General features: G+C 40.2%; 1 protein-coding gene across 1 annotated transcript in view; it reads left to right on the top strand.

Annotated features, from left to right (window-relative positions):
- Positions 1-17,895, top strand: part of LOC147684691 (uncharacterized) — a 378,108-nt gene that overhangs the window by 31,542 nt on the left and 328,671 nt on the right. The window contains exons 32-46 of the mRNA XM_086939726.1: positions 16-224; positions 431-546; positions 3,775-3,893; positions 4,072-4,242; positions 4,518-4,756; positions 4,866-4,969; positions 9,783-9,901; positions 10,394-10,552; positions 11,882-12,090; positions 12,297-12,412; positions 15,642-15,760; positions 15,939-16,109; positions 16,385-16,623; positions 16,734-16,837; positions 17,775-17,893. Coding sequence (XP_086795852.1) covers positions 16-224; positions 431-546; positions 3,775-3,893; positions 4,072-4,242; positions 4,518-4,756; positions 4,866-4,969; positions 9,783-9,901; positions 10,394-10,552; positions 11,882-12,090; positions 12,297-12,412; positions 15,642-15,760; positions 15,939-16,109; positions 16,385-16,623; positions 16,734-16,837; positions 17,775-17,893 — 2,313 coding nt within the window. The remainder of the gene's footprint in view (positions 1-15; positions 225-430; positions 547-3,774; positions 3,894-4,071; positions 4,243-4,517; positions 4,757-4,865; positions 4,970-9,782; positions 9,902-10,393; positions 10,553-11,881; positions 12,091-12,296; positions 12,413-15,641; positions 15,761-15,938; positions 16,110-16,384; positions 16,624-16,733; positions 16,838-17,774; positions 17,894-17,895) is intronic.

Raw genomic sequence — 17,895 nt, 5'->3', positions numbered from 1 at the left:
TTTTCATTTTTTCAGGAAAATCTCAGTGTTTCCCAAATCAACACAATAAAACAGATCTTAATAACAGTTATTTTGGAAAATGTGAGCTCCAACTTCTCGTCTTTCACCCCGAATGATTGGAAACAGTTCTTTCAAACGTATCTGTTTGAATTGTTGGGAAGCTTCAATGCAACCCATCTTCATCAACTACCAAAAAATATTGCTTGCGACTCCTACCATGAAATGTAAGTATTTGGATTTGCTTTCTACAAGAAACAACTGAGATTAGATTTGCTGGAATCAAATCCTTAGAAAGAATTCTGTAGATTGACATGTTATACAAAGTTGAATCTGCTTTCAGCTTATACCGCAGCAATGGTAACTAATTGCAATCAAATGTCAACTGGTAGAAAATGGTAAAATATGAAAGCTGTTCATATATCTTTTGCAGACTGAAAGGATTTGACATGCAGTACATTTCTCTAACAACTGACTCAAAAGTGGATGTCTACAGATTTTATATCAAGGAATTTCTAAGCCAAGAATCTAAAAAATCTCCTAACACAGGTACAGTAAACTGCAAAGGCAATTGTTTATGGCTATATCATTTTCTGTTATGATCATTGTTATATCACACATCAATGTCCTGTATTATTCCAAAACATAGGTGCTGAAAAGGTGTAAAGTGTGTCCGATTTTGATCAATATGCATGGTTTCTTGGATCTAAACAGACATGAAAAAACACTCACTGAATATCATATGTCTGAAAATTAGGTGAAAGCTAGAGTTCATTCTTGATTCACCCTCTCACTGACCCACTCTGCTGACGGCTGAGGACACACTGCAGAGAGGCACTCTGTGATAGCTGAGCACCTAGCACACGAGTTCAGCTGTGACATCTGAATCCACCAATGTACCTGTGAAACTATAGCCACATTGGCAACGGGTGTTATCTGGTACCAAAAGGACATCCCATGGTCAATAATCAGAAAGTGATCCACTCTCTGCCTGATATCCATTACCTTTTATTTGAAGGCATTTTCCAGGATGGTGCCCAGAATTACCCTAATAAATAGGGGGAGGCAAAGTTTGTGGAGTTGGGCCCACTCCACCCTCTGTGCGGATCTACGAAAAACTATGTGAAGAGATGCTGAGAGACGTTAAGTTGGTGAAAGCAAGCTAGAGAATTTGAACGCTAGACCACCTCCCAGCGAGATTTCTGAATAAAGGTGGTTGTGGTGGGTCGCAACCTCTCGCATTGAGAAAGCTGCAGCTCTCGTTGAAGAAGCTGCCGCTCGAGTAGGAAATCTACTTGAGTGGAAGAAGCGCTCTCTGGTGCTCCACGTGATTTCGTTCACACTGATTTTACAGGGAAGTGACACTTTCGGCACAAGAAATTTGCACAAAATGCGTGATGTATTGGACACCGCCGCTCACTGAGCTCTGCATAGCATGGCAGAGTTTTTTTAGCACTACGTGGAGCTCCGAATACTGCGACTCTGCAAAATCCGCCCTGGCCTACTAATAACCACAGGTAGCAAGAACGATTCAGGGTAGTTCATCTCAAACTGGATAAAAGGAGCAAGGACGTACACAATCACTGCCTTCATGCTGTTCTATTCAAAGCACTCATCAACATATGAGAGGCGATAGGCCTACTACAACTGAAGAAACGGTTCCGACAATACTAGCAGGTGACACTGAGGCCAACTGGCAGTGTTCTTAACTGGGAATGTTGGCTTCCCAAAATTAAATGCAGTACCTCCTATTTCTTATGTGTGCCTCTGTTATATAGAGCACATGTGTTTGTTGTTTGGGATACCTGTTAACACTTGAGCCAAAGCCAGAATATTGAGGTTTTGAAGGGAGATAAATTAGCTTACATGACAGATGTTTAAAATGGAGTAGAACCTTGACCCCTATACCCTTACAAAGAGTATAAATAAGATTCTAGGAGACCGGCAGGTTCAGGCCTTAAACTCTTGCTGGGCATAATCTCTGCACAAAGAAGTGTACCTGTCAAACTCTTGCCACAGCTTTCCTTGATGGCATTAGTTTTACACTGTCTTGGGAAGTAAGCATTTGAGCAATTTCCCCCTGTATGTATCCATTTTACCTCCCTCTCATTTTGGATAATGGTTGTCTTTTCATCTAGAGATTTTATCAGCAAAGTTAGCAGATGAGAGGACAGTGGGCCATCTGCCATGCTGCTGGCAGAGGATGCTACACTGCAGTCTGGCAAATGAATGCTACCATAACATGCTTAGGGTTCCCCATCACTGTGGTGGAGAATTTCTGGGCAACAGTGCTACCCCCATATGTTAGGAAGGCTCCAATTGGCATTGTTTTGTTTTTCCAGATACAACCCCTTAACCTGTGTTTGGCAAAACAAGAAAGGAATGTCTCTGGTGCACTGGAAGGTTTCTCCCTAAATGTGGCTATCATTTTATTTCCTCTTTCGAGCGACCATGCTTTTTATGACGCCATAAGAACAAACATGCTTAAAGTCTGATTCTAAGTGGAGTGGAGGTTCCAGGACTGTTAAGTGGGTGAACCTGTGGTGGTCAGCCTACAGCAAAGTCTCTTAGATAGGAAATCAAAATGAGGCTCCATATTTAAAAAGAAAGCAATCTCCCACTGCTCAATCAGCCGGGATCGCAATTAGGGGAGCACACGTCATTTGCTAGTTTTTGGCTCTTGCCAACACTCTGCTGATTTCTAAATGAGCCCCGATACTCTTGGTTGATCTTAGATAAAAAGTCTGCAGTGTCAGCTGCATTACGACAATTGTCCAAGACATTTTCATACCACAGGCTGAGACAAAGGCTTCCTCCACATCAAAGAATAGAATCCTGATGGAGGACCTATTGCTTAACAGTAGGACTAATCGTTCTTGGCTATGATTTGCTGTTTCATGCATATAGATGTAGGACTAATGTGCCAGCTGCATCAGGCTTCAACAGACAGCACTATCAAAGCCTTGGCCATGAGTAGATTTTGTTTGGAATGCAGGTTTCTATGATCGCCGCTTGCATTCTCTAGTCAGTATTCGCATCCCGTATTGAGTTATTTGGAAGGAGAAGGCTTGGGAAGTGCATAAACTGGTGTATTGCCCATCCTTGAAGGGCCAGTTTTAGTGGTTGGGATCCAGAACTAGAGGTGAATAAAGACAGGCTATGCAAGTAAGAACTTTGGGGCTGGTCCTTGGGTCTTGAAAACGTCACCAGAGTTACGTGGAAAAGCTGCTGAAAACCGTCAGTGACAAATTATGCATTGTTTTAGGAACTAGAAATTAGTCATAATTACACATGCACAAGAAAAACAATGATGGGGGACAAAACAGCAGCCAAATATGATTGAGCGATCAAGGATTGTCTACACATATACTTAAGGATAGGGTTGAGTAGAACCTGATGCATACATGCATGTGCTGCACTGATGTGTAAAATTGACCACTTAACCGCAACAGAAGCAATTTCTGTAATGTGTTGACAACTTGATAATAGGAAAGTGTCATAGTGTAAAAGTAATGTTAATATTATGTACAAATCTACCACAGACCAAATGAAACACAGAATATCCTTCATCATAAGCAGCAAACATGTTCCTATTTATACGGTGCCAGATTTATTGTTTTCATTTTCGCAAGAGCTAAAGATGACTTGTGCAAAAGAACTAAAGCAGATGCAAACTTTATGCTATTATCATTCAAAAGAAGAGACGCACTTAGGGTGTTTCAAAATGCAAAAGTTTTCACAAGACTAGAGTTAATCTTTAACGCAACTCTATTTCAGGCACAGGCATCGCGTGTGAAACATCAGGCATTAAATTATGGGTAGAGGAAAACCTAATGCAGTTCATTCAGCAATCTAACATTGAAGATCTTGCACAGTTCAACAGTAATTTTAACAAGGTAGGCAATTTTAAATACACGTTCAAACATTAGAATAACTACATGAATTTGCCTTTTTGAGTATGAAATTATGTGTTTCAATGATATCCACTGAAGGATAAATCAATAATAACACTCTTTCAATATTGAATTCATTCAAGATTCAAATGTGAAATTCACTGCTCTTTATTTTCTCTAGGTGTTTATACCCAGTAATCTTACAGCAGAAGAGCTGGCTGGAATCACCATATATGTGGATGAATTTAAAAATGAAACATTAAAAACAATAATTCTGGGTCAAATCTTGCACTTTGACAACAATGAAGTATTTTTGCAGTATCTTAGCACTTTAAAGATGACTATTTGTCTCGTAAGTATTGTATTATTCACACAGGGTGTATTAATATTTTAAAAATAGCCTAATTTCTAAGTGACATTGTGCGTCTCATCTAAAATTACTATCTTTTTTAAAGTTTGTGATCAGAGTGTTGAAGTAATCAACCCTCCTCAGCAACCGAAAAAGAAATTAATAGTACCCTTTCTAAAATGGTTTCTGTTTTCAGCTATAAATCGTTATCTTCTAAACATACTTCTACTTCACATCACAAGCATTTATCACTGATATATATGTTTTGCCTTTCATAGAGCTCAAACTCATCTACAAATGTGACTTTGTGTAATGCGTCAGCTATCTTCACACTTTCAACTCAAAAAGAGTTTTTGAACAACACTTTATCTGCACTCAACATGAACTGGAGCTTGAAAAATATGAATGAATGGGTCAGACTTTTCCAGATTGTCATTGAACTGTTTCTGAGGGTCATCGATGAATCCGATCTATCACGATTACCACTTAATATACCATGTGAAGCCTACCAAATAATGTAAGTAAAAGTCTTCAATGCCTACTTCAAATATCTGCAATTAATAGTGAATGGATTGGTTTTCTATTTAGTCTTAATATTTCCTTTTTTCCCTTATTAATGACTACAGAATAAAACAGCTGAGCGATGTAATCCTTGAACTCGATGTCAATAACAAACGTGCCATTTACGAATTCAGTGAAACATACCTTTCTCAACAGTTCAACAAATCAGGTACAATTCTTTTTATTGCAATATGAAGCTTGTGACTTTATCGCTGCTGGGCGGAATGTACAACATCTTTAATCTCACACCCGGAATTACAGACCTCAGTACTTCTGGGATGCTCCAATACAGCTGTATTCTAGGTGGGACCTTGAGCGCACCCTTACAATTGAAAAATTACTATAGGAATCTGCATTGCAAAACCAATTTTCGAAAGAAATTCTCTATTATGTTCCTATCGAATATTCTTTTAGTGAATAAAAAAATGTATTATCACCTTATGGTGCACTTCAAGAAAATTGTTAAAGTCACTTTCTTGATTCTCTGCATGTGTAAATTACTGATATCAGAAACTAAACTATATCTACCCAAGGAAATGAAAAAAGCGAAAATACACCCATTTAAAAAGATGAGAATGTTACAAGAAAAAGTAGTCTGAAGCTAGACAGAAGTTAATAACTCACTTTCCACATAAGAAATTCTCTAAAATGTATTGATTAATGCTGTTCTCACAAAAATATAATTTTATTAATCTACAATGGAATATGGTAAAATACCAGTGCTACTCGCTGTCACACTGCTAGTGTGGGCCATACAGGTAAATATAAAAGGTTAGATTTAGATGCTGTCCCCTTTGTAAAAAATATGATGTGAACATTATGTTGGATTTGCATCAAAAAAAGTATTCAAATGGTCCCCTTAATCACAAAGTCCAAAACGGACAGTTCAGTGGCTGGCAAAATCTGTTATTGACATAGGTGCATTTTTGACCAACTTTGGTTTTGAGACTTCTTTCTTTAGGCACATTTGAGATATATATAAGTGCAACTGACTTATAGAGCAGCTGTTAAATATTCTGCTTTATTTTATTTATTTATTTAATTTCTTGTAGAGCGCAGGAATCGACCCCGTACGGGGTATCTCCGCACTTTGCTCGCTAAGGTGTAGAAGGAGGAACTGTTGCAGATGCGCTGTGCTCTAGTAGACTGACAGTCTCGTTATTCTTCTAGGAACAGGTTGGTCTTTAACTTTTTCCTAAAGGCAAGGTGATTAGAAATTTGCCTAATGCTGTAGGGGAGACTGTTCCATAGGGTCGGCCCCACCAGGGAGAAGGCACGGCCACCCTGTCTGGTCTTTTTTACAAAAGGGGTTTTTATCAGCAGTAGGTTGCTTGAGCGTAGGGATCTATCTGGTTTGTAGAGATGTATTTTTTGAGACAGATAGTTGGGGGCATTTCCGAACAGGCATTTGTGGACAGTGCAACAGATTTTAAATTTGACTCGTTGTCTTATCGGTAGCCAATGGAGTTCTCTCAACAGAGGCTTGGAGGGGGTTCTCGGGGGGGCATTCAGAATCAGTCTTGCCGCTGTATTCTGTACTACCTGTAGGCGGTTTATGGCATCCTCGTTGGCTTGTATCAGGAGCCCATTACAGTAGTCTAGTCGACTTATCACCATGGTCTGTACGAGGGTCTTTCTGTAATTGTCCGGTAGATAAGGGAAGACTCGTCTCAGCAGGCCGATGGTGTGGAAACATGCCCCAGCGATCGTGTTCACATGTTCCTTTAGGGTTAAATTTTGATCTAACTTCACCCCCAGGTTCTTTACTGTCAATTTTGGGGAAGGTACTGGCCCTAGGTCCAGAGGCCACCAGTCAGGGGACCATAGTATGGATGCTTTTCCAAAGAGCATTACTTCCGCCTTCCCAACGTTGCATTGGAGACGGTTGGAAGCCATCCAATTAGAGATAGCCCTCATGCCTTCAGCAAAATTATCCCTAACATTGGAGTTGAGGGAGTGGAAAGGGTAGAGGAGTTGGGTGTCGTCAGCGTAGGACACCGGAGTGAATCCGTATTTCCTCACAATCTCAGCAAGGGGGGCCACGTACACATTGAACAATGTGGGGCTTAGGCATGAGCCCTGTGGCACCCCCTTCGTGAGCACCCTTGATGATGAACGATAGGGGCCCAAGCTGACGGATTGTGAGCGCCCGGTCAGGAAACTCTCCAGCCAGGAGAGGGCCTGTCCTCCAATGCCCACTCCCTTTAAACGGCTCACGAGGATCTTGTGAGACACAGTATCAAAGGCGGCCGACAGGTCTAACAGCACCAGAATCATTGAGCCTCCTCTATCCTGTGACATCTTGATGTTATCGGTCACGGAGAGGAGTGCTGATTCGGTGCTGTAGTTGGGCCTGAACCCAGATTGTGAGTGGTCCAGGCCCCCTGTCGCCTCTATGAAACTGGACATGTGGGTGTTAGCATGTTTCTCGGCCAGTTTACTCAGGAGGGGCAGAAGAGAGATAGGGCGGAGATTGGAGAGCTCTGTCCAAGGGGAGGTGGAGTTTTTTCGTATAGGATTCACTACTGCCTCTTTCCATTGCTGAGGGAGTTTACCTTCTTTGTAGGAAAGGTTCAAGACTTTTTGAATAACGGGGCAGAGTGTTGTGCTCAAAGTGTTCATCACTCTGGGGGGGAGAAGGTCAAGGGGGGATCCAGTTTTTATATTGTTTAGTAATGATCTTATGTCATCCTCGGTGGTTTCAGGGATGTCAGTGAAGGTCTCAGTATTAGTCTGTGTGCAGGAGGCACTGGAAGTCTCTATAGTGTTAGGGTGTTAGGCCAGAATTTTATTATAAATGGTATCGATTTTATCTTCAAAAAATTGTGAGATATTATTGCATAACTCTTGAGAGAAAGTGTCAGGGCTTTCGCATGCTGAGGGATTGGTGAAATTTCGAATAATTTTATATAGTTCTCTAGTCGAATTGTCAGCTTCATCAATTTGAGATAGAAGACTGGTTTTTCTTGCCTTTTTTATGTTTTTGTAGTAGGAGGAGACTGCCTGTTGGTAAAGCTCCTTACTTACACTGGAATGATTCTTTCTCCATTGTTTTTCTAGTTTCCTACATTTTTGTTTCTCTAATTTTAGCGTTTCAGTATACCAAGTTTCCTTTTTGTTGGCCGATGGTTGTTTGACTAATTTTTGTGGGGCTAAGAGGTCTATGGTATCGAGGAGAGAGTTGTTGAGTTTGGCTAGGGCCGACTCAGAATTGTCAGAGTCAGTAAAAATCGGTTTTCTCCAGGCTTCTGTAAATGCATCTGGGGTGATCTTGTGCCATGATCTTCGTTTAGTGCTCAAAGTGGCAGGGGGGTCAGAAGGTTTGGTTAACTGCATGATGGAGAATTCCAGCATGCTATGATCTGACCAGTGTACGGATCTGGGGGGATGGCAGTGAATGGATGGATCATTAGAGAAGATAAGATCTAGGGTATGGCCTCCCCTGTGGGTAGGGCCGCTGTTCCGCAGATGTAGGCCTAGGAGGGCGAGGTCAGCTAGAAGAAGCTTGGTATCAGGATCCTCTGGTACATCAGCGTAGAAATTAAAGTCTCCAAGTAAAATGAAATGTTCTCTGGCCTTCATATGTGGAGCAAGTGCTTCAGTTAAGGTTAATGAAAAGCCGGTGTTAGGGCCGGGGGGTCGGTATACTAGGGCTCCTTTCCAGTGATTCTTAGTTCCAGTATTTATTTTAAAGATCATTATCTCCATAGAAGGGAGTAAGGCCTGTTCTATTATTGTAATGTGGAGGCTGTCTTTGTAAATTATGGCAGTACCGCCACCTGTTTTTATTGGGCGGTCTTGTCTTAGAATTTTATATCCTAAAGGAATTCCTACCGTAACAGTTGGGACAGTGTGTGGCTTTAACCAAGTTTCCGTGAGAAAGCATATTTCCGGTTTGAGGCTAAGGATGGTGTCCCATATTTCAATACAATGACGCGGTAGTGATCGAACATTTAGTAGGAAGCTTTTCCAGACTTTTGTTTCTGGCTTGGTGTTTTGTAGAGACCCTGTTATTATGGCGTTGGAAGTGGCTTGGAATCTACAACGGGAGCAGAAAAAGGGACCTTCTGGGCATGGCCATCTGTCATCGGCACATCTTCGAAGACCCTGGGGTCGGAGAGCTAGTAGAGTTTGTGAGGAGTACCTGATACGAGAGTCTTCAGGTGTAGCCATGGTGAACGATAGAGTAGCAAGAAAAAGGAGCAGAGTGGATGGCCCCTGGCCCCGTCCAGTCGCGGACGGGCGCAGACGGGCTACTCTTTGGCTACTCTTCGGCGTAGCTTCGGCTCCACTGCGCGCGCCTGCTGCGCGCTCACTGGGGGCGAGGGCTAAATAGCCCCGAGAGACCCAGCTGCTAGAGCGCTAACCGCCAAGCAGTTCTAGCAGGAAGTGGTGTCCTCCCCCTTGCAATCAGAGGGAAGACGAATCAGCAGTCCGAGATGCGTCTCCTACGGCTATTCTACACCAATCTGAAGTGTGGTGATTATGCGTGCAAGAATGCGAGTAGCAAATTTAAAAAAAGTCGATTTTCCGTTTTAAATCACAGATATTAAAAACATTCAGGCAAATCACAATTTACATGTGGTTGGAGCGCAGGCTCAATGCTATAGCCTCTGGAGAGCTAGCGGGTCAGGAGGAACTGCCACTACCCCTTACCGCAGCGCGTGAAAGTCAGGCTCAGCCTAAATAGCCCAGAGAGACCCAGCTGCTAGAGCGCTAACCGCCAAGCAGTTCTAGCAGGAAGTGGTGTCCTCCCCCTTGCAATCAGAGGGAAGACGAATCAGCAGTCCGAGATGCGTCTCCTACGGCTATTCTACACCAATCTGAAGTGTGGTGATTATGCGTGCAAGAATGCGAGTAGCAAATTTTTAAAAAGTCGATTTTCCGTTTTAAATCACAGATATTAAAAACATTCAGGCAAATTCATCACAATGCCTTAAAACCTGTTATTCAGTGCTTAATGAAACCTTTCTTTTGTTTAGGCTCTGCATGCGCATCAAATACAAACGGAACAAAGGAATGGCTAGTGAAGAATTTGGGGGCCTTCTTCTCCTATGCTTCAGTCTCGAAACTTATAGCCCTGTACCCCAATCTAAGCATAGTAAGTGGTGCCACTGAAAAACATATTTCTTTGCAGCACAATTTCACCAGTAGCAGATGGGTTGTCTGAAGTCTTTTCTCACTACATCATTCTTTTCATTTACTTTCTTGTATGTCACCATCTTTATTCAGGGCAGGATCAGTAGCTTAAATTAGCAGGATTTTCCTAGCATTGATACCAGCACTATATGTTTCTTCGAATAAGAATAATAGTGCTCCTCAAGTTAACTTACACGCTTTTATAAAAGAATGGCAAGACATTTAGACGGGAGCACTTTCTATAACACAAAGTAGATGCACTTGAAGTTTCTATTTTAAATACACTCAATGGAATTTGTTTTAAATCTGCAATCAGTCTGGTGTCATACTGACTCCAGAAACTATGTATATATGTTAATGTATGAATTTTATGTACAGTTATGTGCTTTAAAGCTTGCTACATGCTAGAGTCCTGGCAGTTTCAACATTGTATGCTTGTTTCTGTCATATTCAGGAGCTGCTCACTGAAAATCTATCACCACATGAAACAGCTGTGCTCTTGACGAAACCAGACGTCATCAACAACTCTACACTGCTAAAGCAAATACTTAGCCTTGTGACAGCAGATGAAGTCCCAGTGTATTTGGAAAATATCCTGTCTGCTTCTGAAAAGGTATGGAAACCTATGCAATGACATCAACTTAAGGGACAACATAAAATAGTGGGCTAGTAAAAACACTAAAAGTTTGAAGTTGACAAATGAACCCAAATAATGAATGACAATGGGGGATGAAACCTTTTGTAATTGAAACAATGTCACAAAGCCATAATATGATGAAGATGACTGTGTGGTGAACAGGTCGAAAGCAACCACCAATAGAAAGGGGTTCTGCCGTTCTACCATTGTAATCTTCATAGAACAAACATACAGCCGCGGTCGGCAGTAGGAGTTCCAGCAGGGCGGTGACGTGGGGAGGGGGAGAGGAAGGGTGGGGTTTAGTAATGTATTAATTACAGAGTTTAACAGGTAATTAAACATGTAAATAAATAAAAAGAATTTTGTTGAGTGCACTGCATCACCAAATGCGATGCAGTGCGCGCATTGAAATTCGTTTTATTTATTTATATGTTTACTTACCTGTTAAACTCCGTAATCCATACATTACTATCCCCCACCCTGCCCCTCCCCTCGTCACCACCCTGCAGGAACTCCTACTGCCGTCCGCGGCTGCAAACATAACCAAGAGTGGAGCAGTGTATATGAAGTGAGAGAATCATAGATTGAAGGTGTTCCACAGAGGTCATTTCAAATTGCTCTCTTAGTTTGAACATTAATCCTCCTGCACGTAGCTTACAACAACTAATATGTAGACACCAGAGGCAAGCAGAAGAAGTTCATGGTAAAGATACTAAATATCCTTAACACATAAAACTGTTTGAGAAAAGTTGATTTTATTGGACGTTTAGTGTTATAATTGCAGATCATACAATGATAAAATAAAGAAGATGGAGAGCAACATTACAAAATACAGTATCATAGAACATGTAGAGACATGTTTAATATCGATTTTGAAATATTCAGATAAAATGTAGAAAAACAAACAGGTAATACAAAACAAATTATTTAGGCCTTGGTATTCCTCCGTAAAATATTTATGAAATACTCCTCTAAATAAGGGGATGGAGGGCATACATGATGTTCCAGCAGCAAAGCAGAACTGATTAAGGAATTAAACCTTTGTGTTTTATCTACTCTCCTGACTTCCTTCGGTGTTTAAACACCTTGCCATTATTTATAGAGCAATATCTTTCTACTAAGCAATTGCAATAGTGTTGTTTAATTATCACCATATTTATGTGACCAAACTGCACTCCTCCTTGAAAATGTCTACCTGAACAACCTCTTCTTGGAAATAGCATTATTGTGTTTGTTAGTTTAAAGAAATAATTCAGAGTTTGTTTGTTTATTAAAAATATAACCTGTACTTTTCATTTTTTTCAGGAAAATCTCAGTGTTTCCCAAATCAACACAATAAAACAGATCTTAATAACAGTTATTTTGGAAAATGTGAGCTCCAACTTCTCGTCTTTCACCCCGAATGATTGGAAACAGTTCTTTCAAACGTATCTGTTTGAATTGTTGGGAAGCTTCAATGCAACCCATCTTCATCAACTACCAAAAAATATTACTTGTGACTCCTACCATGAAATGTAAGTATTTGGATTTGCTTTCTACAAGAAACAACTGAGATTAAATTTGCTGGAATCAAATCCTTAGAAAGAATTCTGTAGATTGACATGTTATACAAAGTTGAATCTGCTTTCAGCTTATACCGCAGCAATGGTAACTAATTGCAATCAAATGTCAACTGGTAGAAAATGGTAAAATATGAAAGCTGTTCATATATCTTTTGCAGACTGAAAGGATTTGACATGCAGTACATTTCTCTAACAACTGACTCAAAAGTGGATGTCTACAGATTTTATATCAAGGAATTTCTAAGCCAAGAATCTAAAAAATCTCCTAACACAGGTACAGTAAACTGCAAAGGCAATTGTTTATGGCTATATCATTTTCTGTTATGATCATTGTTATATCACACATCAATGTCCTGTATTATTCCAAAACATAGGTGCTGAAAAGGTGTAAAGTGTGTCCGATTGTGATCAATATGCATGGTTTCTTGGATCTAAACAGACATGAAAAAACACTCACTGAATATCATATGTCTGAACATTAGGTGAAAGCTAGAGTTCATTCTTGATTCACCCTCTCACTGACCCACTCTGCTGACGGCTGAGGACACACTGCAGAGAGGCACTCTGTGATAGCTGAGCACCTATCATACAAGTTCAGCTGTGACATCTGAATCCACCAATGTACCTGTGAAACTATAGACACATTGGCAACGGGTGTTATCTGGTACCAAAAGGACATCCCATGGTCAATAATCAGAAAGTGATCCACTCTCTGCCTGATATCCATTACCTTTTATTTGAAGGCATTTTCCAGGATGGTGCCCAGAATTACCCTAATAAATAGGGGGAGGCAAAGTTTGTGGAGTTGTGCCCACTCCACGCTCTGTGCGGATCTGCGAAAAACTATGTGAAGAGATGCTGAGAGAAGTTAAGTTGGTGAAAGCAAGCTAGAGAATTTGAACGCTAGACCACCTCCCAGCGAGATTTCTGAATAAAGGTGGTTGTGGTGGGTCGCAACCACTCGCATTGAGAAAGCTGCAGCTCTCGTTGAAGAAGCTGCTGCTCGAGTAGGAAATCTACTTGAGCGGAAGAAGCGCTCTCTGGTGCTCCACGTGATTTCATTCACGCTGATTTTACAGGGAAGTGACACTTTCGGCACAAAAAATTTGCACAAAATGCGTGATGTATTGGACACCGCCGCTCACTGAGCTCTGCATAGCATGGCAGAGTTTTTTTAGCACTACGTGGAGCTCCGAATACTGCGACTCTGCAAAATCCGCCCTGGCCTACTAATAACCACAGGTAGCAAGAACGATTCAGGGTAGTTCATCTCAAACTGGATAAAAGGAGCAAGGACGTACACAATCACTGCCTTCATGCTGTTCCATTCAAAGCACTCATCAACATATGAGAGGCGATAGGCCTACTACAACTGCAGAAAGGGTTCCGACAATACTAGCAGGTGACACTGAGGCCAACTGGCAGTGTTCTTATCTGGGAATGTTGGCTTCCCAAAATTAAATGCAGTACCTCCTATTTCTTATGTGTGCCTCTGTTATATAGAGCACATGTGTTTGTTGTTTGGGATACCTGTTAACACTTGAGCCAAAGCCAGAATATTGAGGTTTTGAAGGGAGATAAATTAGCTTACATGACAGATGTTTAAAATGGAGTAGAACCTTGACCCCTATACCCTTACAAAGAGTATAAATAAGATTCTAGGAGACCGGCAGGTTCAGGCCTTAAACTCTTGCTGGGCATAATCTCTGCACAAAGAAGTGTGCCTGTCAAACTCTTGCCACAGCTTTCCTTGATGGCATTAGTTTTACACTGTCTTGGGAAGTAAGCATTTGAGCAATTTCCCCCCGTATGTATCCATTTTACCTCCCTCTCATTTTGGATAATGGTTGTCTTTTCATCTAGAGATTTTATCAGCAAAGTTAGCAGATGAGAGGACAGTGGGCCATCTGCCATGCTGCTGGCAGAGGATGCTACACTGCAGTCTGGCAAATGAATGCTACCATAACATGCTTAGGGTTCCCCATCACTGTGGTGGAGAATTTCTGGGCAACAGTGCTACCCCCATATGTTAGGAAGGCTCCAATTGGCATTGTTTTGTTTTTCCAGATACAACCCCTTAACCTGTGTTTGGCAAAACAAGAAAGGAATGTCTCTGGTGCACTGGAAGGTTTCTCCCTAAATTTGGCTATCATTTTATTTCCTCTTTCGAGCGACCATGCTTTTTATGACGCCATAAGAACAAACATGCTTAAAGTCTGATTCTAAGTGGAGTGGAGGTTCCAGGACTGTTAAGTGGGTGAACCTGTGGTGGTCAGCCTACAGCAAAGTCTCTTAGATAGGAAATCAAAATGAGGCTCCATATTTAAAAAGAAAGCAATCTCCCACTGCTCAATCAGGCGGGATCGCAATTAGGGGAGCACACGTCATTTGCTAGTTTTTGGCTCTTGCCAACACTCTGCTGATTTCTAAATGAGCCCCGATACTCTTGGTTGATCTTAGATAAAAAGTCTGCAGTGTCAGCTGCATTACGACAATTGTCCAAGACATTTTCATACCACAGGCTGAGACAAAGGCTTCCTCCACATCAAAGAATAGAATCCTGATGGAGGACCTATTGCTTAACAGTAGGACTAATAGTTCTTGGCTATGATTTGCTGTTTCATGCATATAGATGTAGGACTAATGTGCCAGCTGTATCAGGCTTCAACAGACAGCACTACCAAAGCCTTGGCCATGAGTAGATTTTGTTTGGAATGCAGGTTTCTATGATCGCCGCTTGCATTCTCTAGTCAGTATTCGCATCCCGTATGGAGTTATTTGGAAGGAGAAGGCTTGGGAAGTGCATAAACTGGTGTATTGCCCATCCTTGAAGGGCCAGTTTTAGTGGTTGGGATTCAGAACTAGAGGTGAATAAAGACAGGATATGCAAGTAAGAACTTTGGGGCTGGTCCTTGGGTCTTGAAAACGTCACCAGAGTTACGCGGAGAAGCTGCTGAAAACCGTCAGTGACAAATTATGCATTGTTTTAGGAACTAGAAATTAGTCATAATTACACATGCACAAGAAAAACAATGATGGGGGACAAAACAGCAGCCAAATATGATTGAGCGATCAAGGATTGTCTACACATATACTTAAGGATAGGGTTGAGTAGAACCTGATGCATACATGCATGTGATGCACTGATGTGTAAAATTGACCACTTAACCGCAACAGAAGCTATTTCTGTAATGTGTTGACAACTTGATAATAGGAAAGTGTCATAGTGTAAAAGTAATGTTAATATTATGTACAAATCTACCACAGACCAAATCAAACACAGAATATCCTTCATCATAAGCAGCAAACATGTTCCTATTTATAAGGTGCCAGATTTAATTTTTTTCATTTTCGCAAGAGCTAAAGATGACTTGTGCAAAAGAACTAAAGCAGATGTAAACTTTATGCTATTATCATTCAAAAGAAGAGACGCACTTAGGGTGTTTCAAAATGCAAAAGTTTTCACAAGACTAGAGTTAATCTTTAACGCAACTCTATTTCAGGCACAGGCATCGCGTGTGAAACATCAGGCATTAAATTATGGGTAGAGGAAAACCTAATGCAGTTCATTCAGCAATCTAACATTGAAGATCTTGCACAGTTCAACAGTAATTTTAACAAGGTAGGCCATTTTAAATACACCTTCAAACATTAGAAGAAATACATGAATTTGCCTTTTTGAGTATGAAATTATGTGTTTCAATGATATCCACTGAAGGATAAATCAATAATAACACTCTTTCAATATTGAATTCATTCAAGATTCAAATGTGAAATTCACTGCTCTTTATTTTCTCTAGGTGTTTATACCCAGTAATCTTACAGCAGAAGAGCTGGCTGGAATCACCATATATGTGGATGAATTTAAAAATGAAACATTAAAAACAATAATTCTGGGTCAAATCTTGCACTTTGACAACACTGAAGTATTTTTGCAGTATCTTAGCACTTTAAAGATGACTATTTGTCTCGTAAGTATTGTATTATTCACACAGGGTGTATCAATATTTTAAAAGTAGCCTAATTTCTAAGTGACATTGTGCGTCTCATCCAAAATTACTATCTTTTTTAAAGTTTGTGATCAGAGTGTTGAAGTAATCAACCCTCCTCAGCAACCGAAAAAGAAATTAATAATACCCTTTCTAAAATGGTTTCTGTTTTCAGCTATAAATCATTATCTTCTAAACATACTTCTACTTCACATCACAAGCATTTATCACTGATATATATTTTTTGCCTTTCATAGAGCTCAAACTCATCTACAAATGTGACTTTGTGTAATCCGTCAGCTTTCTTCACACTTTCAACTCAAAAAGAGTTTTTGAACAACACTTTATCTGCACTCAACATGAACTGGAGCTTGAAAAATATGAATGAATGGGTCAGACTTTTCCAGATTGTCATTGAACTATTTCTGAGGGTCATCGATGAATCCGATCTATCACGATTACCACTTAATATACCATGTGAAGCCTACCAAATAATGTAAGTAAAAGTCTTCAATGCCTACTTCAAATATCTGCAATTAATAGTGAATGGATTGGTTTTCTACTTAGTCTTAATATTTCCTTTTTTTCCCTCATTAATGACTACAGAATAAAACAGCTGAGCGATGTAGTCCTTGAACTCGATGTCAATAACAAACGTGCCATTTACGAATTCAGTGAAACATACCTTTCTCAACAGTTCAACAAATCAGGTACAATTCTTTTTATTGCAATATGAAGCTTGTGATTTTATCGCTGCTGGGCGGAATGTACAACATCTTTAATCTCACACCCGGAATTACAGACCTCAGTACTTCTGGGATGCTCCAATACAGCTGTATTCTAGGTGGGACCTTTAGCGCACCCTTACAATTGAAAAATTACTATAGGAATCTGCATTGCAAAACCAATTTTCGAAAGAAATTCTCTATTATGTTCCTATCGAATATTCTTTTAGTGAATAAAAAAATGTATTATCACCTTATGGTGCACTTCAAGAAAATTGTTAAAGTGACTTTCATGATTCTCTGCATGTGTAAATTACTGATATCAGAAACTAAACTATATCTACCCAAGGAAATGAAAGAAGCGAAAATACACCCATTTAAAAAGATGAGAATGTTATAACAAAAAGTAGTCTGAAGCTAGACAGAAGTTAATAACTCACTTTCCACATAAGAAATTCTCTAAAATGTATTGATTAATGCTGTTCTCACAAAAATATAATGTTATTAATCTACAATGGAATATGGTAAAATACCAGTGCTACTCGCTGTCACACTGCTAGTGTGGGCCATACAGGTAAATAGTACACTTCCTCATATAAAAGGTTAGATTTAGATGCTGTCCCCTTAGTAAAAAATATGATGTGAACATTATGTTAGATTTGCATCAAAAAAGTATTCAAATGGTCCCCTTAATCACAAAGTCCAAAACGGACAGTTCAGTGGCTGGCAAAATCTGTTATTGACATAGGTGCATTTTTGACCAACTTTGGTTTTGAGACTTCTTTCTTTAGGCACATTTGAGATATATATAAGTGCAACTGACTTATAGAGCAGCTGTTAAATATTCTGCTTTCATTGCAAATTCATCGCAATGCCTTAAAACCTGTTATTCAGTGCTTAATGAAACCTTTCTTTTGTTTAGGCTCCGCATGCGCATCAAATACAAACGGAACAAAGGAATGGCTAGTGAAGAATTTGGGGGCCTTCTTCTCCTATGCTTCAGTCTCGAAACTTATAGCCCTGTACCCCAATCTAAGCATAGT

This window comes from Lissotriton vulgaris, chromosome 10 (assembly GCF_964263255.1).
Source record: "Lissotriton vulgaris chromosome 10, aLisVul1.2, whole genome shotgun sequence".
In the NCBI taxonomy this organism is placed as follows: Eukaryota; Metazoa; Chordata; class Amphibia; order Caudata; family Salamandridae; genus Lissotriton; species Lissotriton vulgaris.
This window is presented reverse-complemented; position numbering and strand designations above follow the sequence as displayed.